Source organism: Hemitrygon akajei, chromosome 27 (assembly GCF_048418815.1).
Source record: "Hemitrygon akajei chromosome 27, sHemAka1.3, whole genome shotgun sequence".
Lineage (NCBI taxonomy): Eukaryota > Metazoa > Chordata > Chondrichthyes > Myliobatiformes > Dasyatidae > Hemitrygon > Hemitrygon akajei.
In genome coordinates, this window is record NC_133150.1 from 48183509 (window position 1) to 48207683 (window position 24175).

General features: G+C 44.4%; 1 protein-coding gene across 1 annotated transcript in view; it reads left to right on the plus strand.

The window, feature by feature from the left end:
- Positions 1-3617: 3617 nt before the first annotated feature.
- The window catches only part of LOC140717370 (coagulation factor X-like), a 32538-nt gene continuing 11980 nt past the window's right edge, over positions 3618-24175 (plus strand). The window contains exons 1-4 of the mRNA XM_073030885.1: positions 3618-3802; positions 9599-9759; positions 12946-12970; positions 14389-14502. Of these exons, the coding sequence (XP_072886986.1) occupies positions 3739-3802; positions 9599-9759; positions 12946-12970; positions 14389-14502 (364 nt within the window). The 5' untranslated portion in view covers positions 3618-3738. The remainder of the gene's footprint in view (positions 3803-9598; positions 9760-12945; positions 12971-14388; positions 14503-24175) is intronic.

A 24175-nucleotide genomic window follows, 5' to 3' on the forward strand; every position in this document is an offset into this window, starting at 1 on the left:
GAAAGGGACCCGTTAATCGCTACTCTTTGTTTCCTGTCAGCCAGCCAATTTTCAATCCATGTCAGTACTCTGCCCCCGATACCATGTGCCCTAATTTTGCCCACTAATCTCCTATGTGGGACTTTACCAAAAGCTTTCTGGAAGTCCAGGTACACTACATCCACTGGCTCTCCCTTGTCCATTTTCATAGTTACATCCTCTGGCTCTCCCTTGTCCATTTTCATAGTTACATAGTTAGAAGCAGGGCCTAAGCAAACTCACAATGTGAATTAAGTATTGTTCTGATTGGGAACATGGCAAAATGGCACATATCCGACCAGGACACAGTGCTCTGGTTTTTATCTCTCTCTCTCCCCCTTTCTCTCTCACAAAAGCTGTACCACTCAGCAATCCCCTGATTTAACCCTAGCCTAATCACTGGACAGATGAGGCTCATCAGCCGTCCTTCGCAGCTGATCTAGGATCTCAAATCTCCGCTGCCTTGCGGCTATGCCCAATCATGGGGAAGGCTTTGGGGGTAAACCCTGGAGCTGGAGTCCCTAAGGCAGTCCTACTTGAGTTCAATGCTGTACTGGTAACTCTTGCAATGCTACTACGTCGACTCAGGCCTAGGGGGCTGGCATCGGGTACGATGACAAACTCTCCACTCCTCCCTCTCCCTCTTCAGTGTGTTCAGTTCATGTACATTAGCCGCGCCGCTATCTTCTAAGAGCGTGTTGACCATAGTCTTGGGAGGGCGCCCAGGGTTCATCCTCCCATGCTTGGGCTCCCATGTGACGACTAGGCTGGCAGGTAGCTCAGGGTGGCGTAGACAATGCCCGCTAGATGCAATCTTCTCACCTCGATTTTAGTAGTGAGCATCGGTAGGTCGTCATAGAGCTTGATGTTCGTCATGTACTGTTGCCAACTCACGTCAAGAGCCATTCGGAGCATTCGTGTATAGCAACCGTCTACATACAGAATGACATGAAGGAAATCTGGAGGTCGAACCTGAGCAGAGGGCTCAAAAAGAGGATCTTCATAGCAGTCATAGAGTCCATTCTCACGTATGGATGCGAGACGTGGACACTCACCAAAACCATGCAAAAGTCACTAGATGGTTGCTATACACAAATGCTTGCGATGCTGCTGGTGCCAAACTGTATCGGTCTCTGCCATTCCTTTGGATTCATCAGTTGTGTGGAGAAGGGGGGGCTTGCTACATTGGCAACAGCTTGCTCTCCATATTGTGCTACCCTGGCTTGTGTATCCAGACAGCTAGGACGCAACGTCCATGGTCGGCCCTGCCCTGCAGAGGCCTTCAATAACTGGACAATTTACAATAATCAATTAACCTACCAACCACTAGCATCTTTGGACTGTGGGAGGAGACCGGAGCACTCGGAGAAAACCCATGCAGTCACGGGGAGAACGTGCAAACTCCTCACAGACCCCGGGTCGGTGGTACTGTAAAGAGTTGTGCTAACCACTATGCTCTTGTGTCACGTTATTCCTGAGCAATTCAGATTGTTCCCAATGCAGGTAGTGGTAGGAGGACCTGAGGAGTGCTAAGGAGCATGTGAAAAAGCATTGATTGATGGGATATAAATGGAAGAATGTGATTGGTCTGTCAGCCGGTATCAACTTGTTGGGCCAAATATCCTCCTCCTAGGTAATCAGGGATTATTAGCAGTAGCAAAACTATTTAACCTTGTTCAATTTACACTCTCTGCTTATACTGCAACGGAAAATTGAGACAGCCTAATCCCATGCCATAATTACTGTTGATTTATCGATACGTGGATTGTGGGTGATGTTAGCAAGGCCAAAGCTGATTGTCCATCAACTGAGCTTGAGGTGGTGGTGAGCCATCTTTGTAAGCTGGTGCTGGGGGAAAGACAAAGTCAAAGCCAAGTTTATTGTCATCTGCACAAGTCCACGTGCAATGAAAATTTAGCGTCATAAAAGACCATAAGATATGGGAACAGAATTAGGCCATTTGGCCCATCGAGTCTGATCATGACTGATCCATTTTCCCTCTCAGCCCCAATGTCCTACCTTCTCCCCGTATCCCTTCATGCCCTGACTGTCAACCTCTGCCTTAAATATACCCAATGACTTGACCTCCACGGTGACCTGTGGCAATGAATTCCACAGAATTCACCACCACCCTCTGCCTAAAGAAATTCCTCTTGCTGCGTTCACAGGAAAAAACAAAATTAAACATAATTATGAATTAGTCATTAAATATAATGGTGTAATGTGAAGGCTTAGTTTACTTGTCAGTCCACAGTCACTTATGCCTTGCCGGTCGGCAAGTGACCTGTCTGTGGGGTGCGGCAGCCCCTTCCCACTAGTTGCCTCGTGTGCCACGGCATCAGTGTCTGGTTTTGAGTGCCTCAGGGGTATAAGAATAGCACGTGCTAGACTCTGGCTGTCTGTCCTTGTCTCCAGGGGCTTACTTCACACTGAGGTCGTGACCAGTGCTGAAGAACCGCTGGAAAAGTACGCTGCAGATACAGGAGGGCCCACGCGCACACTTAACTAAGTATCTGTTGAACGTTTAGTTTTGTAGTTGTGTAATTTGGAAAGACTTAATGAAGTACCTGTTGAGTTTGAAGTGTTAATGATTGTTTAATGTTGTAGTTTTTGTAACTTGGGGTGACTTGGATGTTTGATTGACATGCTAGATGTTTTACTCTTTGTAAATAAATGGTTAGTGTGCTTATTCATAGTTAGTGCCTTCTGTCTCACTCATCAAACCCGTCACCCTGCTTCCTCGCAACAAAAGGGCTGCACAGTAGCGTAGAACATAGTGTAATGCTTTACAGTGCCATTGAGTGCAATCATGATCGGGGTTCAATTGCTGCCCAGTCTGTAAGGAATTTGTATATTCTCCTGTGACCGCATGTGTCTCCTCTGGGTGCTCTAGTTTCCTCCCACATTCCAACGACATACTATTTGGGATTGGTGAGTTGTGGGCATGCTCTGTTGGCGCCGGAAGTATGGCACCACTTGCAGATTGCCCCCAGCACATGCTCACACTGGGTTGGTCGTAGGTAGCAAACAAGGTGTTCACTCTCTGTTTCCATGTACATGTGACAAATAAAGCTAACATTTTTGTCTTTAAGTAACACAATTAGAACGGTAAGTGTCCATTTTGGTGCAAAGTGATCAAGGTGATCATCGTGTTACCAAACAGTAATGACCAGGGGTTTGCCAGTTGGTTCAAGAACCGAATGTTTGATGGAAATTAACTGTAATGGTTCTGATCTTGGGGAAGGTATGTTGAGATTGCTTAGAATACCAATTCATTTCAAAGATCAGAACACTCGAGCAGTTGGGAGTTTCACAGTCAGCATAACTTCTACATTTGGATAAACATTGAGAGGATTTGAACAGCTTTCACACACTAATCAAGATATTTGTATGATTTAACATAACAAATGCACTATTACAACCAGGAATTCTCTCTGCTCCAATGCGGTTTCAATGTATGAACAGACTGAGAAGAAAGGTGTTCCACTTTTCTGCTGTCAACATTACCAGAATTTATTTCCAAAGATCAATGTACCCCTGTGTACTCTTGTGAAAGTCTTTCAAAATCATTGGTTATTTATTAACAGAAATTATTTGCAAAACAAAGAAAAAATACTGACTATGGAAAAAGTGTAATTGTGATCAGAGTGATAAAGATCAATTTGCAAAATCCCTCATCGTGTCTCTCCAAAACATTGGATCGGACGGTGACAAAGGAAGATGAAGTTCGCCCTAAGTTACTGGATCATCTTGTTCCTTCTCAGTGGCTGTCGCACAAAAGATGGTAAGTATCAATGAATTCTCAGTGCAACCTGTTCCTCCCGTCTGTACCTCTCCATTGAATTGGCTGTTCGGATTCAGAACTGGATTGTGCTAGAAGGCAGAGAGTAGTGCTTGAAGGGACTTATTTGAGGTCTGTAATTAGTGGAATTCCACAGAGATCTGTGCTGGAACCTCTGCTGTTTGCAATATATATAAATGACCTGGATGAAAATATAGATAGGTGGGTTAATAAGTTTGCGGATGATACCTGATTTGGTGGAGTTATGTTTAGTGTAGAAGGCTGGCAAAAAATACAGTATGATATAGATCAGTTGCACATATGGGCAGAGAAATGGCAGATGGAGTTTAATCCAGATAAATGAGAGGAGTTTACCTGGATTAAGTGCAGTGGATAGAGGGGAACAGATGGATGTTATTTACTTGGATTTCCAGAAGGTGTTCGATAGAAACATAGAAAACCTACAGCACAATACAGGCCCTTCGGCCCACAAAGTTGTGCCGAACATGTCCCTACCTTAGAAATTACTAGGCTTACCTATAGCCCTCTATTTTACTAAGCTCCATGTACCTATCTAAAAGCCTCTTAAAAGACCCTATCGTATCCACCTCCACCACAGTTGCCGGCAGCCCATTCCACGCACTCACTACTCTCTGAGTAAAAAAACTTACCCCTGACGTCTCTTCTGTACCTACTCCCCAGCACCTTAAATCTGTGTCCTCTTGTGGCAACCATTTCAGCCCTGGGAAAAAGCCTCTGACTATCCACATGATCAATACCTCTCATTACCTTGTACACTTCTATCAGGTCACCTCTCAAACTCCGTCACCCCAAGGAGAAAAGGCCGAGTTCACTATTCTCACAAGGCATGTCCCCAATCCAGGCAACATCCTTGTAAATCTCCTCTGCACCTTTCTATGGCTTCCACATCCTTCCTGTAGTGAGGTGGCCAGAACTGAGCACAGTACTCCAAGTGGGGTCTGACCAGGGTCCTCTATAGGTGCAACATTACCTCTCGGCTCCTAAATTCAATTCCACGATTGATGAAGGCCAATACACCATATGCCTTCTTAACCACAGAGTCAACCTGGCAGCTGCTTTGAACATCCTATGGACTCAGACCCCAAGATCCCTCTGATCCTCCACACTGCCAAGAGACTTACCATTAATACTATATTCTGCCATCATTTTTGACCTACCAAAATGAAGCACCTCACACTTAACTGGGTTGAACTCCATCTACCACTTTTCAGCCCAGTTCTGCATCCTATCAATGTCCCGCTGTAACCTCTGACAGCCCTCCACACTATCAACAACACCTCCAACCTTAGTGTCATTAGCAAACTTACTAACTCATCCCTCCACTTCCTCATCCAGGTCATTTATAATAATCACAAAGAGTAAAGGTCCCAGAACAGATCCCTGAGGCACCCTGCTGGTGACCGACCTCTATGCAGAATATGACCCATCTACAACCACTCTTTGCCTTCTGTGGGCAAGCCAGTTCTGGATCCACAAAGCAATGTCCACTTGGATCCCATGCCTTCTTACTTTCTCAAGCCTTGCATGAGCTACCTTATCAAATGCCTTGCTGAAATGCATATACACTACATCGACTGCTCTTCCTTCATCAATCTGTTTAGTCACATCCTCAAAAAATTCAATCAGGCTCATAAGGCACGACCTGCCCTGTACAAAGCCATGCTGACTATTCCTAATCATATACCTCTCCAAATGTTCATAAATCCTGCCTCTCAGGAACTTCTCCATCAACTTACCAACCACTGAGATAAGACTCACTGGTCTATAATTTCCTGGGATATCTCTACTCCCTTTCTTGAATAAAGAAACAAAATCCGCAACCCTCCAATCCTCCAGAACCTCTCCCGTCCCCATTGATGATGCAAAGATCATCGCTAGAGGCTCAGCAATCTCCTCCCTTGCCTCCTGCAGTAGCTTGGGGTACATTTCATCCGGTCCTGGTGACTTATCCAACTTGATGCTTTCCAAAAGCTCCAGCACATCCTCTTTCTTAATATCTACATGCTCAAGCTTTTCAGTCTGCTGCAAGTCATCACTACAATCACTAAGATCCTTTTCCATAATGAATACTGAAGTAAAGTATTCATTAAGTACCTCTGCTATTTCCTCTGGTTCCATAAACACTTTCCCACTGTCACACTTGATAGGTCCTATTCTTTTACGTCTTATCCTCCTGCTCTTCACATACTTGTAGAATGCCTTGGGGTTTTCCTTAATTCTGCCCGCTAAGGCCTTCTCATGGCCCTTTTGGCTCTCTTAATTAGATAGATAGATAGATAGATACTTTATTCATCCCCATGGGGAAATTCAACTTTTTTTCCAATGTCCCATACACTTGTTGTAGCAGAACTAATTACATACAATACTTAACTCAGTAAAAAAAAATATGATATGCATCTAAATCACCATCTCAAAAAGCATTAATAATAGCTTTTAAAAAGTTCTTAAGTCCTGGCGGTAGAATTGTAAAGCCTAATGGCATTGGGGAGTATTGACCTCTTCATCCTGTCTGAGGAGCATTGCATCGATAGTAACCTGTCGCTGAAACTGCTTCTCTGTCTCTGGATGGTGCTATGTAGAGGATGTTCAGAGTTATCCATAATTGACCGTAGCCTACTCAGCGCCCTTCGCTCAGCTACCGATGTTAAACTCTCCAGTACTTTGCCCACGACAGAGCCCGCCTTCCTTACCAGCTTATTAAGACGTGAGGCGTCCCTCTTCTTAATGCTTCCTCCCCAACACGCCACCACAAAGAAGAGGGCGCTCTCCACAACTGACCTATAGAACATCTTCAGCATCTCACTACAGACATTGAATGACGCCAACCTTCTTAGGAAGTACAGTCGACTCTGTGCCTTCCTGCACAAGGCATCTGTGTTGGCAGTCCAGTCTAGCTTCTCGTCTAACTGTACTCCCAGATACTTGTAGGTCTTAACCTGCTCCACACATTCTCCATTAATGATCACTTAATTAATTAATGATCATTAATTTCCCTCTTAAGCTCCTTCATAGTAGCCTTATAATCTTCTAGATCACTAGCATTACCTAGCTCTCTAAACCTTTTGTAAGCTTTTCTTTTCTTCTTGACTAGATTTATTACAGCCTTTGTACTTCACAGTTCCTGTACCTTACCATAATTTCCCTGGATCATTGGAACATACCTATACAGAACTCTACACAAACATCCCCTGAATATTTGCCACATTTCTTCCGTACATTTCCCTGAGAACATGTTTCCAATTTAAGCCTCCGATTTCCTGCCTGATAGCCTCATAATTCCCCTTACTCCAATTAAATGCTTCTCTAACTTGTCTGTTCCTATCTCTCTCCAATGCCATTGTAAAGGAGATAGAATTATGATCACTATCTCCAAAATGTTCTCCCACTGAGAGATCTCACACCTGACCAGGTTCATTTCCCAATACCAAATCAAGTACAGCCTCTCCTCTTGTGGGCTTATCTACATATTGTGTCAAGAAACCTTCCTGAACACACCAAACAAACTCCACCCCATCTAAACCCCTCGTTCTAGGGAGATGCCAATCGATATTTGAGAAATTAAAATCTCCCATCACGACAACTCTGTTATTATTACACCTTTCCAGAATCTGTTTCCCTATCTGCTCCTTGATATCCCTGTTACTATTAGGCAGTCTATAAAAAAACACCCAGTAAAGTTATTGACCCCTTCCTGTTCCTAACCTCCACCAACAGAGACTCCGTAGAAATCCCTTCATGGGATTGGCGTAAGGTGCCACATAAAAGACTTGTCCATAAGATAAGGATGCACAGAGTTGGGGGTGATGTATTTTCATGGATAGAGGATTGGTTAACTAATAGAAAGCAGAGAGTTGGGATACAGGGGTGTTATTCTGGTTAGCAATCAGTGTGAGCGGTGTGCCACAGGGCTTGGTGCTGGGCCCACAACTGTTCACGATATACATTAACAATCTAGAAGAGGGGACAGAGTGTAGTGCATGTAAGTTTGCTGCTGACACTAAATTCAGTGGAAAAGCAAATTGTGTGGAAGATACAGACAGTCTGCAAAGAGATATAGATAGATTAAGTGAGTGAGCAAGGGTCTGGCAGATGGAGTACAATGTTGGTAATTGCGAGGTCATTCACTTTGAAGGAAAATGAAAGATCGTGTTATTATTTAAATGGTAAAACATTGCAGCTTGCTGCTGTGCAGAGGGACTTGGGTGTGCTTGTGCATGAACCACAAAGGTTGGTTTGCAGGTGCAGCAGGCTGTCAAGAACAGAAATAGAACATTGGCCTTCATTTTTAGAGGGATTGAATTTAAGAGCAGGGAGGTTATTCTGCAACCATACAGGGTACTGGTGAGGCCGCACCTGGAGTACTGTGTGCAGTTCTGGTTTCCTTACTTGAAGAAGGATATACTGGCTTTGGAGGTGGTGCTGAGGAGGATGACCAGGTTGATCCAGAGATGAGGGGATTAGACTATGAGAAGAGATTGAGTTGCTTGGGACTATTCTTGCTGGAATTCAGAAGAATGAGAGATCTTATAGAAACGTATAAAATTATGGAAGGGATAGATAAGATAGAAGCAGGAAAGTTGTTTCCATTGGTAGGTGAGACTAGAACTAAGGGACGCAGCCTCAAGATTCGGGGGAATAGACTTAGGACGGTGATGAGGAGGAACTGCTTTTCCCAGGGACTGGTGAATCTGTGGAATTCTCTGCACAATGAAGCAGTGAAGGCTAGCTCAGTAAATATATTTAAGATAAGGTTGGATCTATTTTTGCACAAGGGTTAAGGGGAAAAGGCAGGTAGATGGAGATGAGTCCATGGCCAGATCAGCCATGATCTTAATGAATGGCGGAGCAGGCTCAATGGGCCAGATGGCCGACTCCTGCTCCTATTTCTTATGTTCTTGTGTGTTGCATCTCAGTAGTACAAATGCAAGGAGACAGTACACTGTTAAGGGCAAAATTCTTAACAGTGTTACTGAGCAGAGAGTTCTTGGGATCCAAGTTCATAGCTCCTTGAAAGTGGTTACACAGGTCGATAAGGTGGTTAAGAAGGTTTATGGAATGCTTGTTTTTAATAGTCAAGGCACTGAGTTCAAAAGTCAAGTGGTTATGTTGCAACTTTATAAAACTTTGATTCAGCCACATCTGGAGTATTGTGTACAGTTCTGGTTGCCCCACTATAGGACGTTGAGTCTTTGGAGAGGGTGTGGAAGAGGTTTATCCAGATGCTGCCTGGTTTAGAGGGCATGTGCTATCATGAGAGGCTGGACAAATGTGGGTTGTATTTTCTGGAGTGGCAGAGGCTGAAGGGAGATCTGATAGAGGATTACAAGCTTATGAGAGGCATAAATGGAGTAGACAGGGAGTATCTATTTCCCAGGGTTGAAATATCAAATACCAGAGGGCATACATCGAAGGTGAGAGCAGACAGGTTCAAAGGGGATGTGAGGGAGTGGTGGGTGCCTGGAATGCATTGCCCTGGTGTGGTGCTTTGGCACAACGTTATGGGCCCAAGAGCCTGTTCCCCTGCTGTACTGTTCTGTGTTCTATGGAGCAAAGGCCATGATGTCCTCCTGTTGGCTGGCCTTACCCATTTTCACCTGTCCTGACAGGGCCTCTCATGAAGGAAGTATCAGCCTTTATATAACTCCAGTCTCAGTGCAAGTACCCACCAAAGCATTTCAGAGGTAGTCGTCTGACTTCATGACGCAGTTCGTCAGCAGACAGGAGCCGGATGTTTAATACTGTGGATGTGTTATTGAGTCTTCCTACAGAAACCTTCGGCTCTGCAGCTGCTGTCTCGAGTCCCCAGAACCAACCAGTTTGCAGAAGAGCTTAAAGGAGGGAATCTGGAGCGAGAGTGCGTGGAAGAAGCATGCACAAAGGAAGAAGTCCAAGAGATTTTTGAAGATGATTGCAAAGTGGTAAGGATGAAATTTCTACGTCCAATTTAGTCCTTGTTTTTTCTCCCCCTCCTTGGGTGGCAGTGTTGAGATACGTCTCTACCGAAGGAGTTGTAAAGCGCTTCTTCCCTCCGCTAGCCTGCGGGTCACCCTTGGGCAATGTGTAGCACCTGCTTAGCCCCTGATCGGGGACACGTGAAGCCATGGGAGCAGGTGGTGGATGGTCATATGAGCAGCTGGTACACATCACAAGACCTGGTTATGTGAAGCATATTGATAATGGCTGGGGTCACGCAGCCTTTAAAGACACTGCCCAGAAGAAAGTAATGAAAACCACTCCTGTAGAAAAATTTTCCAAGAACAGTCATGGTCATGGAAACCCAACAATCGCCAACATCGTACAGTACGACATGGCTCATGATGATGATTTGCACCCTCCAGCCTGTTGTCTCATTCATTGTCTGCTCAAATAATTCAAAGGGTCAGGACAATAAGACCATAACACAGAGGAGCAGAATTAGGCCATTTGGCCCATCAAGTCTGTTCCATGAACCGTGGCTGATATGTTATCCCTCTCAACCTCATTCTCCTGCCTTCTTCCCATATCCTTTGATGTTACATACCCAAGACCATGAGGCAACCCATGCAGTGTATTTTCAGTCTGTCCACTACTGGAGAATGACACAGTTCATCTCACCTCAAATGCCACCTTGTCCTACTGGTGTTAGGACCCATCTCTTTGATGGGTGGACACAAGACAAAGGGGACTCCAGAGAAGAAAGCTAACTAAAACCAAGACCGAAGAACATCATTGCCATGTCTACCACTACCCATAGGGACTTTAGTGACCTCACCAGGCTGACCAGTGTCAGCCACATCTTACAAAGTATGATATAGATCACCTCCATGTGGCAGCCCCTTCATTAACTTATTGGACATTGAAATGCCTAGCTAAAGTGGACAGGATTCCTACAGTGGGGAGAGCTTAGGACCAAAGAGCACAGCCTCAGAATATGAACAGAGATGAGGAGGAACTTCTTTATCCAGAGAGTGGTGAATCTCTGGAATTCATCACCACAGAAAGCTGTGGAGGCCCAGTCATTGGACATATTCCAAGTGGAGATTGATAGGTTCTTGATTTGTCAAGGCATCAAAGGTTACAGGGGGAAGGCAGGAGAATGGGGTTGAGAGGGATAATAAATCAGCCATAATGGAATGTTGGAACAGACTCGATGGGCTGAATGGCCTAACTTGGCTCCTCTGTCCTCTGGGCACAGAAATGGCAATCTGTTAAAAGCTGAAGGTGCCAGAAATCTGAAATAAAAACAGGAAATATCAGGTGAATTGTGGGGTCCAAGTTCATAACTCTCTGAAAGTGACTGTAGGGGTTGATAGAGAGGTTAAGAAGACATTTTGTGTGCTTGCCTTTACTGGTCAAGTCACTCAGTTCAAGAGTCAGAATGTAATGTTGCGGCTTTATAAAACTCTGGTGGGGCCACATCTGGCATATTGCATTCTTTTCTAGCCGACCCATTTATAGGAAAGATTTGGAGAGGGTGCAGAAGAGGTTGACTGGATGCAGCCTGGTTTAGAGAGCAAGTGCTGTAAGGAGAGCTTGGACAAGCTTGGACTGTTTTGTCTGGAGCGGCGGAGGCTGGAGAGAGATCTGTGTAGAGATCTCGTATCTTTGACCCTGAGTACAAAACATCTAATACGAGTGGGTCGAGAAGGAGAATGTTCAAAGGGGATGTTGTGGAGGAGGTTTCTATAAAACATAGGGTGGTGGGTGTGTGGACTCCGCTGCCAGGGGTGGTAGTGGAGGTGGATATGTTAAAGACACTTAAGAGACTCTTAGATAGGGACATAAGTATGTAGAGAATGGAAGGATATGACAATGTCAAGGGAGCACGGACTGGTTTAGTTAATCATTTAATTACCAAATAACCTACCCTGGCTCAGCATCGTGAGCCACAGGGATTGTTCCTGAGTTTTATTCTCCGAATTTCTGTGTCCGATGGCTTCCTATAGTGGGGGAGTCCAGGACAACCTCAAAATCGCTTTAGAACAAAGATGAGCCATAATTTCTTTAACCAGACAATCTGTGGAATTCAATGCCACAGGCAGCTGTGGAGACCAAGTCATTAGGTATATTTAAAGTGGAGGTTGATAGGTTCTTGGTTAATAAGGGCTTCAAGGGATGTGGAGAGGATGCAGGAGAATGGGGTTGAGAGGGATAATAAATCAGCCATGATGGAATGGTGGAGATGATACCCTGAATGGCCTAAATCTTCTTCTATGTTTTATGCTCATGTGCTCCGTTCAACCTCTCTCTGTAACTCAGTCAATGGCTTATTACATCTACAAGTTAGGGAATCAAGAAGTAGTGGTCATATGTAAGTAGTGGTCAAATGTAAATTAACATAAATGAAAAAATGAACATACAGTACTGTGCAAAAGTCTTAGGCACAGTAGTGTAGTGGTTAGCACAATGCTGTACAGTACAGGAGGCCAGGGTTCAATTCCCACCACTGCCTGTAAGGAATTTGTACATTCTCTCCATGACCATATGGCTGTCCTCCAGGTGAGTCCAAAGACCTATCAGTAGTTGGGTCATTTGGTCACTGTAAATTGTCTGATGATTAGGCTTAGATTAAATTGGGGGGTTTGCCGGGCAGTGTGACTCAATGGGCCAGAAGGACCTATTCTGTAATGTATCTCAGTAACAAAATAAATCATTTTATTGCACTCTTTTCAACTTAATAACTATTTTCCTATAGTAGGGTGACTAAAACTGAACGTCTTTCTCCAGGGAAAGTCTCGCCCATTCTATGTATTCATTAACCTAATAATACATTAAACCAGTTGATGTATTAAAATATTCACATGAATATTCATCTTCCGGGAAGAAGGTAGGAGAATGAGGTTGAGAGGGATAATAAATCAGATATGATCGCCTGGCAGAGCAAACTCATTGGGCTGAATGGTCTAATTCTGTTCCTATGTCTTGTGGTCTTATGAAGGTGATCTGGTAATCAGAATGTGATGGTGACCACTTTCCTTCTTCCAAAGATTCTGCTGAGCATTTCCAGCACCGACTGCTTCTGTTCCCATTCACTGATGTCTGAGGCCAAGCCACCAATTATGTCCTCACCAGATATGGAACCAAGGCCAATTGTTATTAATGTATTTCTCTTTTCTCTTTCTAAGGAATCCTTCTGGAAACTCTACATAGGTATGTGGCTCTCCATTTTATCATTCTCACAAAGCCGCAGGGACTTTCACTTTAAGAAATGGAAGTTCTAGCCACCAATGAGACAACTTTCCCTCATGCGCTGATTTTAATGGAAAGAAGGACTAAAGATTGTCAAGGGAAATAAACATCATGTTATACAGAATGCTGGGAGGACTCAGGGAGTCAAGCAGCATCTGTGCTGGCAGAAGGTGTGAGTCGATATTCTAGATCGAGACCTTGCATTGGGACAGAAAGGGAAGCGGAAAGTTGCCACTGTTTGTTTGTTTGTTTGTTTATTTATTTATTTTGAGTCATAGAAAAGTACAGCACAGAAAGCTCATCTAGCCTATGCTGAACCATTTGAACTGCCTATTCCCATTGACCTGTGCTGGGACTATAGCCCTCCATACCCCTACCATCCAAACTTCTCTTAAACATTGAAATTGAGCTTGCATGCACCACTTGCTTTGACTGTTCGTTCCACACTCTCACAACACTCTGAGTGAAAAAAATTCCCCTCATGTTCCCCTTAAACTTTTCACCTTTCACCCTTAACCCATGACCTCTAGTTGTAGACGCACCCAATGTTCTGCATTCCAAGGAATACAGTGCAGACCAGCCCTTTCATGTTACACAAGCTACACTGCCCAGCAATGCTCTGATATAACCCAGGCCTAATCCCAGGACAATTTACAATGAACCTGCTAATCTACTAAATTGTGCAGTGGGAGGGAAATAGAGAGCCAGGTGGAAACCCATGTACTCATGGGAAGGACGTACAATCTTCTTACAGCAAGCGTCAGAATTGAACTCTGAACTCTGCTGCTCCGAGCTGTAATAGGGTTGGTTCCTGTGCTCTGTTCTTCATTGATCTATGGTCCTACAGTGACAATGGCATGCTTTTTAATCCTCTTAATTAACAAGATTCAAAATGGAATGTGTGGCTGAATATTAATGTATAAAATCGTAAGACATAGGAGCAGAATTAGGCCATTTGGTCCATCGAATCTGCTCAGCCATTCCATCATGGCTGATTTACTTTCCCTCTCAACCACATTCTCCTGCCTTCTCCCTGTAACCTTTGATGCCCTGACTAATAAAGAATCAAACCTCCACTTTAAACATAATCAAATGACTTGACCACCACAGCTGTCTGTGGCAATGAATTCCACAGATTCTTCACCCTCTGGCTAAAGAATCAGGGCCTATTTCATTCAGAACATTTACTTACATGTAGTTTCTGTGTTGTTTTGATGCCTTGTGTAGATTGTATATTGCAGTAATGGACTTTTAATTAGAATTGCAAAGACCAGGATAAAGATTTCAATCCACTCGCATTCCTGCGAAACTGGTCATATTTTGCTGCCGCTTGCTGGCGTGCAGAAATAAAACCCTTTAATTTCACTTCCAATTTCCAGCCAGGCTGAAGTGTAATTCAACTACCTGCCAAAATAATGGGAGTTGTCGGAACACCGCCATAGGAGTAAAATGTAAATGTCTCAGAGGATTTAATGGAACCTTCTGTGAAACAGGTAAGAGAACTTCCATTCTCAAGTGATTAATTCTGACTGTAGGGATTTGGGAGCAGTAATATTTTGATCAGAACTATGATGGGTTATGGTATCTGAGAGTAACATGGGGGCTCAAACACCCTGTCTTGCATGGGTTTACTGTATGTTTAGAAGACAGTTGGGCAGGTAGATGGACAGGAATGTTTTAGAGGTTTATGGGGCAAACAATGGGCACCGTGGTTAGCATGGCACAGATGGGCCAAAGGGCCTGTATCTCTGCTGTGAAACGCAATGACTCTACTCTGGTACTGCTAGCTGCGCAGTAGTTTCTTGGATCAAAGTTAGTGACAATGGAGTTGATCTGCTGTGTAAGGTTTTGGCACCAGTGCCCTTTGTCAATAGCTGATGGAACAGAATCGAGTAGACATCAAAGACAGGGGAGCAGGGATCTGGAAAATAAAGGGTGTTATGGGGAAGTATACTCACAGGTTTGATACGTGAGACAGAAGACACTGATTATGAATAAGCACATTAACCATTCATTTACAAAGAGTAAAACGTTCAATCAGGCATCTAAACCAGCCTGCGTTAGAAAAACTACAACACGAAACAATCAGTAACACTTCAAACTCAACAGGGAGTTTATTAAGTCTCCTCAATTACACAACAAAAAGCTAAACGTTCAACAGATACTTAGTTAAGTGTGTGTGTGTGTGTACACGTACGTACTCTCCTGTATCTGTAGCGTACTTTCCCAGTGGTTCGTCAGCAGTGCTCACAATCTCAGTCTGAAAATTCAATTCAAACTAATTCAAGTCTAATTGCCATTTAACCATACATGAACACCCATGAATACAGTCAAACGAGACAGTGTTACTTTGGGGTCAGGGTTCAAAACACAGTACCAACTGTCACACACAAGAACGCATTCACGGAATAAAAGAATCCCAACGTCCCCCCACCCTACCCAGATTGATGCCCAGTCCTTGTACATACAAACCCATCTAGAATATCGGTAAAAAAAATACAACACAGAATATACATGTATATAGTACAGAACCTCCAGCTCACTGAGATCATCTGATGACCCACACTAATGCCCGATGCCTGCTAAGTGACACTGTGACTTTGAGACCCAGTCCTCAGATATACAGACACAGAGAGACTATTAGTGGAAACACCACCAGACAAATATGTAGATAAGCCCCTGGAGACAAAGAGGAGACAGCCAGTTTCTCACACATGCTCATCTTATACCTCTGAGGCTGCCAAACCCGGACACCGGTGCTGCGGCACACAAGGCAACCAATGGGAAAGAGCAGCCGCATCCTTCGAATGGGCCAATCGACCAAATGCATTCAGATAGTCAACTTCCCTGTGCCTCTCCTTTCAGAGAAGTTTGCAAAGTTCGATGTGTCTCGAATGCAGAAACCAGCAAAGGTAGTGGATACAGCTCAGTCTACCCTAGGTAAAGTCCTCCCCACCATTGAGCACATGTACACAGAATGCTGTCATCATCATCAAGGGCCTCCACCATCCAGTCCTTGTTCACTTCTCACTGCTGCCATCAGGAAGGAGGTACGGGAGCCTCAGGTCCCACATCACAGAGTTCAGGAACGATTATTACCGGTCAACCATCAGATTCTTCAATCAAAAGGGTTCAAATGAACTGAACTGAATCCACAACCTATGGACTCACTTTTAAAGACTCTACAACTCATGTTTATTGATGTTTATTGCTTGTTTATCATTATTATTGTTGTTTGTTTTTTATGTATTGGTACAGTTTGTTGTCTTTTGCACATTGTTTGGTTGCCCGTCTTTGTTGAGGGCAGTTTTTCATTGAATCTATTGTGTTTCTTTGTATTCTCTGTGAATGCCCACAGGAAAATGAAGCTCAGGGCAGTTGTACATGACATATCTGTACTTTGATAACAGATTTACTTTTAACATTGTTGTTGTTCCAGATATCAATGAGTGTGAATTAATGCCCGCATGCCCACCAGGAACAACTTGTGTAGACGGAATCAACAAGTTCACCTGCATTTGCCCAGCTGAAGGATGCTATGCAAATTCAGAATTATAAACACACAGTTGTGAAGGACTTGTTATGGATTTTAAATCAGAATAAATATTTACAATTAAATGTGGAACTGAGCTTGAATCGGAAGAATCAAACTCGGATGCAGGAAGTCAGCCCAAAATGATGACCATCCGTCTGTCTTCCACATATGCTACCTAACCTACTGAGTTTCCTCAGCATTTTGTTGTTGCTTCAGATTCATACAGGGGGTGGGGTCCTCTCTCTTAAATAACCTTCTAAAGAAATGCATTTTCTGGCTCAATCAGCAAACCCTGCTCGCAGTGCCAATTGGAAGCAGGTTCCCAGGTTTGGTGAATAAGACAAAAACACTGACTACAAACCAGCATATTTATCAGCATTTTGTTGCTGCTCCAGATTCCAGCACCTGTCTGTTGTGTCTCCAAAATCAGATGGTGTCAAAGTCCACCAATCTCTTCAAGTTCTGCCATTAAAGTCTGGATTCTATAAAACCCAGTGATCAGTAGACATTCAGTACACAAATTAATCCTTATATAATGACTTTTATAAATTGTTCTTTAAGCGACACACTATAGCTTTTGCAAATAACGAGCATGAAGACCTTCTATAAAAGCAAAGTACTGCAGCAGAATTGGCCCATTGACTCTGCCACACCATTCTACCATGGCTAACTTAACATCCATTTCAACCCCATTCTCGTGCCTTCTGTAATGTGGAAGCAGTTATCCAGGTTGGGTGAGTGAGTCAGAAAACACACTACAAATAAACATTTATTTACAAACAGTTAAAAATTAGACCAAACATTTAAGATCCCCCAAGTGATACAATCTGCAAAGCTAAACATTCATCAGATACTTTGCTAAAAGTGCGCGCAGAGCAATCCTTCCCCCTGGTTCTGTGAGGCGTGCCCTGGGGACAAACAAAAGAGAGCAAGCCTCCAGCACGTGCTAGTCTTTACACCCGGTGGGTCTGAAACTGGACACACAAGGCATCTAATGGGAAAAGCTGCTACAGGTTTCAAATGGGCCGATCAAACACCGTCATGGTGGAAGCGGCTTTCGACTGGCAAACAAGCCAATCCCACCCACGTTTTTACATCAGGTGCTGGTATCATTACTTGCCCCACTCCCTGACCCCTCGCTCAAATTTCGATCCTCAACTTTTGCCACTTGACTCCTTCCCTGCACTCAGCACCTGACCCCCTTTGTGCAGCACTCGCTGCAAAACACTTTCCCTGTGCCACTCGCCTCCTGAGCCTCTCCCTGTGCCACTCACATCCTGACCCTCTGCCTGTGCCACTCGCCTCCTGAGCCTCTCCCTGTGCCACTCACATCCTGACCCTCTGCCTGTGCCACTCGCCTCCTGAGCCTCTCCCTGTGCCACTCACATCCTGACCCTCTGCCTGTGCCACTCGCCTCCTGAGCCTCTCCCTGTGCCACTCACATCCTGACCCTCTGCCTGTGCCACTCGCCTCCTGAGCCTCTCCCTGTGCCACTCGCCGCAAAACACTTTCCCTGTGCCACTCGCCTCCTGAGCCTCTCCCTGTGCCATGCACAACCTGACCCTCACTGTGCCACTCGCCTCCTGAGCCTCTCCCTGTGCCACTCGCCGCAAAACACTTTCCCTGTGCCACTCGCCGCAAAACACTTTCCCTGTGCCACTCGCCTCCTGACCCTCTCTCTCTGCCACTCGCCTCTCCGTGCCATGCGCAACCTGACCCTCTCCCTGTGCCATACGCAACCTGATGCTCACACTGTGCCACTCACCACCTGACCCTCTCCCTATGCCACTCACCACCTGACCCTCTGCCTGTGCCACTCACTACCTGACCCTCTCCCTGTGCCATGCGCGACCTGACCCTCATCCTGTGCCACTCACCACCTGACCCTCTCCCTATGCCACTCACCACCTGACCCTCTGCCTGTGCCACTCACTACCTGACCCTCTCCCTGTGCCATGCGCGACCTGACCCTCTCCCTGTGCCACTCACCACCTGACCCTCTGCCTGTGCCACTCGCGACCTGACCCTCTCCCTGTGCCACTTACTTACTGACCCTCATCCTGTGCCACTCGCTTACTGACCCTCATCCTGTGCCACTCGCGACCTGACCCTCTCCCTGTGCCACTCACCACCTGACCCTCTGCCTGTGCCACTCGCGACCTGACCCTCTCCCTGTGCCACTTACTTACTGACCCTCATCCTGTGCCACTCGCTTACTGACCCTCACCCTGTGCCACTCGTGACCTGACCCTCATCCTGTGCCACTCACTTACTGACCCTCATCCTGTGCCACTCGTGACCTGACCCTCTCCCTGTGCCACTTACTTACTGACCCTCATCCTGTGCCACTCGCTTACTGACCCTCATCCTGTGCCACTCGTGACCTGACCCTCTCCCTGTGCCACTCGCGACCTGACCCTCATCCTGTGCCACTCGCGACCTGACCCTCTCTCTAAGCCACTCGCTGCCTGACCCTCTCCCTGTGCCACTCACTTACTGACCCTCATCCTGTGCCACTCGCTTACTGACCCTCATCCTGTGCCACTCACTTACTGACCCTCATCCTGTGCCACTCGCAATCTGACCCTCATCCTGTGCCACTCACTTACTGACCCTCATCCTGTGCCACTCGTAACCTGACCCTCTCCCTGTGCCACTCACTTACTGACCTCATCCTGTGCCACTCGCAACCTGACCCTCATCCTGTGCCACTCACTTACTGACCCTCATCCTGTGCCACTCGCAACCTGACCCTCATCCTGTGCCACTCACTTACTGACCCTCTCTCTAAGCCACTCGCAACCTGACCCTCTCCCTGTGCCACTCACTTACTGACCCTCATCCTGTGCCACTCGCAACCTGACCCTCATCCTGTGCCACTCGCCACCTGACCCTCTCCCTGTGCCACTCGCTGCCTGACCCTCTCCCTGTGCCACTCGCAACCTGACCCTCATCCTGTGCCACTCACTTAATGACCCTCATCCTGTGCCACTCGTGACCTGACCCTCTCCCTGTGCCACTCACTTACTGACCCTCATCCTGTGCCACTCACTTAATGACCCTCTCTCTAAGCCACTCGCAACCTGACCCTCATCCTGTGCCACTCACTTACTGACCCTCATCCTGTGCCACTCGCCACCTGACCCTCTCCCTGTGCCACTCGTGACCTGACCCTCTCCCTGTGCCACTCACTGCCTGACCCTCATCCTGTGCCACTCGCCGCCTGACCCTCTCCCTGATGCACGGTTTAGGATTAGTGAGTTGTGGTCAAGCTATGTTAATGTCAGAAGCATGGTGGTACTAGCGGGCTGCCCCCTGCCCATCCTCGGACTGTGTTGGACATTGACGCAGACGATGCTTTTACTGGATGTTTTGATGACAAATGAAACTAATCTCTATATCTTTAAATAACACAACATTCTTACAAGGCAGAAGAATTAGACCAGAAAGTGGCCATTTTGGTGTAAAATGATCAAAGTGCTCATCGTGTTACTAAACTGTAGTGACCAGGGGTTGCCAGTTGGTTCAAGAACTGAGTGTTTGATGGAAATTAGCTGTAATTGTTCTGATCTTGGGGAAGGTACATTAAGATTGCTTAGAACACCAACACAAGGGCTCGGCCTAAGAGTCCAGCTCAGATTCAGAACCCTAGGATCTTGGGGCTCTGGAAACGGGCGAATCGGGGATTGGTGTCACGACAGGAGACCCGTATGTTGTCAGGGGTGTCGGAATATCTGTGGTTGTGTGCCCAGTCTTTTGGGCACGGAGCTCGATAAAACAATGTGGTGGACTTTCAACATCGTAAGCCAGTGAGTTGTTTGTTATGTCTCCCTGCTCGCTGGGAAAACGGAGACACCTCCTTCTCCCTTATTAGGGAGAGAACCTGCGGTATGTTGAATACCGGGTGAAACGTGGTCTTTGGGCTAACTGCAAGTCTGTGACTTTGCTGTTGCTTTGCTCATGCTTGAGTGCTTGGTGGTGGGTGTCGATGCTTTTTTTTGCCTGTGGGGGGGAGAGGATTATTGCTTGCTGCCACTTACCCGCGGGAGGGAGGGGAGCTGGGGTGGACTTTGGGGTTCTAACATTTAACTGTTGTTCATTCTTTGGGGCACTCCCCTGTTTTCATGGATGGTTGAGAAGAAAAAACATTCCGGGATGTATATTGTATACATTTCTCTGACATTAAATTGTACCTTTGAATCTTTGAATTCATTCATTTCAAACATTAGAACACTCGAGCAGTTGGGAGTTTCACAGTCAGCATAACTTTTACACTTGGATAAGCATGGAGAGGATTTGAACAGCTTTCACACATTAATCAAGATATTTGTATGATTTAACATAACAAATGCACTATTACAACCAGGAATTCTCTCTGCTCCAATGCGGTTTCAATGTATGAACAGACTGAGAAGAAAGGTGTTCCTCTTTTCTGCTGTCAACATTACCAGAATTTATTTCCAAGAATCAATGCTCCGTGTACTCCTGTGAAAGTCTTTCAAAATCGTTGGTTATTTATTAACAGAAATATTTGTAAAACACTGAAAAAAATATTGACTATATCGATTATAATCGATACTTGTACCCGGCTGGAAGTGCGAGAAGAGTTTATTCAGTATCAGAACTGACTTCCAAATGTTCATGCTCTCTGTACTCTTGTGAAAGTTTTTCAAAATCGTTGGTTACTTATTAATTTCCAAAACAAAGACAAAATACTGACTATGTAAAGAGTGTAACTGTGATCTGAGTGAGGTAGATCCATTTGCAAAATCCCCCATCGTGTCTCTCCAATACGTCGGATCGGATGGTGACAAAGCAAGATGAAGCTCGTCCTCAGTTACGGGATCATCTTGTTGCTTCTCACTGGCTGTCACACGAATGACGGTAAGTATCAATGAACTCTCAGTGCAACCCGTTCCTCCCGTCTGTACATCTCCTCCAGCTGACGGTGTTCCTCCCACGGAGGTGACTTCGGGCGAAGGTTGTTGATAGGAATTGTCAGATAATAGCTTGAGACTTCTGGGCTCTCCTCATCCCTGGCAGATGATCAAAGTTTCCTCTAATTTTTTAAAAGCTGTGTGGACCAACCATTGCTCTAAGCAGGAAATGTTTACATGGCCTGAAAAATACACAGCACTTTAAATATTATTTTATTGTAATATGCACACTATGAATATTTAGAATGAAAATTGAAAAATCACATACTTTTGATTTTATTTATTAATTGATGGGTATGATGAAATACAGTACAACAAGGAAAATCTTCCATGTTTCATAAATGGAGTACCTAGTAAGGCTCTGAAAACCTGTGCCAACCAAACAGCTGGATTATTCAAGGACATTCTCAACCTCTCACTGCTACAGATGGAAGTTCCCACTCGCTTCAAAAAGGCAAAATAATTATACCAGTGCCTAAGAATAATAATGTGGGCTGCCTTAATGACTATCGCCCGATAGCACTCACATTGACAGTGATGAAATGCTTTGAGAGGTTGGTCATGACTAGACTCAACTCCTGCCTCAGCAAGGACCTGGACCCATTGCATTTTGACTATCGCCACAATAGGTCAATGGCAGACACAATCTTAATGGCTCTCCACACAGCTTTAGACCACCTGGACAATACAAACACCTACATCAGGATGCTGTTCACAACTATAGCTCAGCATTAAATACCATCCTTCCCACAATCCTGATTGAGAAGTTGCGGAACCTGGGCCTCTGTACCTCCCTCTGCAACTGGATCCTCGACTTCCTAACCGGAAGACCATAATCTTTTCAGATTGGTGATAACACATCATCCTCGCTGATTACCAACACAGGCGCACCTCAGGGGTGTGTGCTTAGCCCACTGCTCTACTCTCTGTATACACATGACTGTGTGGCTAGGCATAGCTCAAATACCATTTATAAAATTGCTAACGATAGAATCATCGTTGATAGAATCTCAGGCAGTGACAAGAGGGTGTACATGAGTGAGATATGCCAACTAGTGGAATGGTGCCACTGCAACAATCATGCACTCAACGTCAGTAAGACGAAAGAGCTGATTGTGGGCTTCAGGAAGGGTAAGATGAAGGAACACATACCAATCCTCACAGAGGGATCAGAAGTGGAGAGAGTGAGCAGTTTCAACTTCCCGGGTGTCAAGATCTCTGAGGATCTAACCTGGTCCCAACATATCAATGTAGTTATAAAGAAGGCTAAACTGATTTATCACACTCCAGTAGCCTCGGTGTTTACTAATAATCAAAGATCTCCCTTCTTTCGTTTATTTCGGGGCACTAGACAAGGTTGTCCTCTTAGCCCATTACTATTTAACATTGCTTTAGAACCTTTGGCAATTGTCATCAGAGAATCACAGGATATTTTGGGTATTAATCGTGGGACAGATATTCATAAGGTATCTTTGTATACAGATGATTTATTATTATTCATTTCTAACCCTGAGAAATCTATTCCAGCAGTTCTATCATTGTTGGCTCAATTTAGTGAGTTTTCTGGGTATAAGTTAAATCTTAATAAGTTTCCTTTGAATAGACAGGTCCCAAGCTATGGTAATTTACCTTTTAAATTAGTTAATGACTCTTTTATTTACTTAGTGATTAAAATCACAAAAAACCATAAAGAATTATTTAGGTTTAATTTTTTACCCTTAATTGATCAGATTAAAGGCTTGTTTACTAAGTGGTCACCATTATCTTTATCTCTGATAGGTAGGATTAATGCTATTAAGATAGTTATTTTACCTAAGTTTTTATACATTTTTCAAGCGGTACCAATTTTTATTCAGAAATCCTTTTTTACTAATGTTGATTCAAAAATTTCCTCATATATATGGCAGAATAAAAATCCCAGGTTAGGTAAAATATACTTACAGAAGACAAAGAAGGAAGGTGGGTTGGCATTACCTAATTTCAGATTTTATTATTGGGCAGTTAATATTAGATAGTTGTTATGTTGGTGGAAAGACTGGGATGGTACTTTTGGTCCTCATTGGGTGAGTTTGGAAATTAAATCGGTACCAGGTTATGCTCTGGGTTCTATTTTAGGGACTTCTCTCCCTTTTGCTCTTTCTAAATTGCCGAAATGAATTGACAACCCGATAGTTAAATATACCTTACGTATATGGTTTCAATTTCAGAAATTTTTCGGGTTGACTCAATTCGTTTTAAATATTCCTATTGTATTTAATTGTTTTTCCCACCCTTCCATTATAGATCAAGCTTTTTTGGCTTGGAAAACTAAGGGTTTATTAAGATTTTCTGATTTATTTTCGGACAATTGTTTTATGTCTTTTGAGCAATTATCTAATAAATTTAATTTGCCTAGATTCCATTTTTTAAAGATATTTACAGGTTAGGCATTTTTAAAGTACGGTACTTCCTACATTTCCAACTTTTGTGTCTTCAGATATTTTGAAGAGTTTGGTTGAATTAAACCCTTTTCAAAAAGGGCTTATATCGAAACTTTATAATATAATTATGAAGATACGTTCAGAGCCCCTTGATAAGACCAAAAATGATTGGGAAAGAGAGCTTAATCTTATTATTCCTATTGAGAATTGGGATAGAATTCTTCAATTAGTTAATACATCATCTATATGAGCCAAACATTCATTAATACAATTT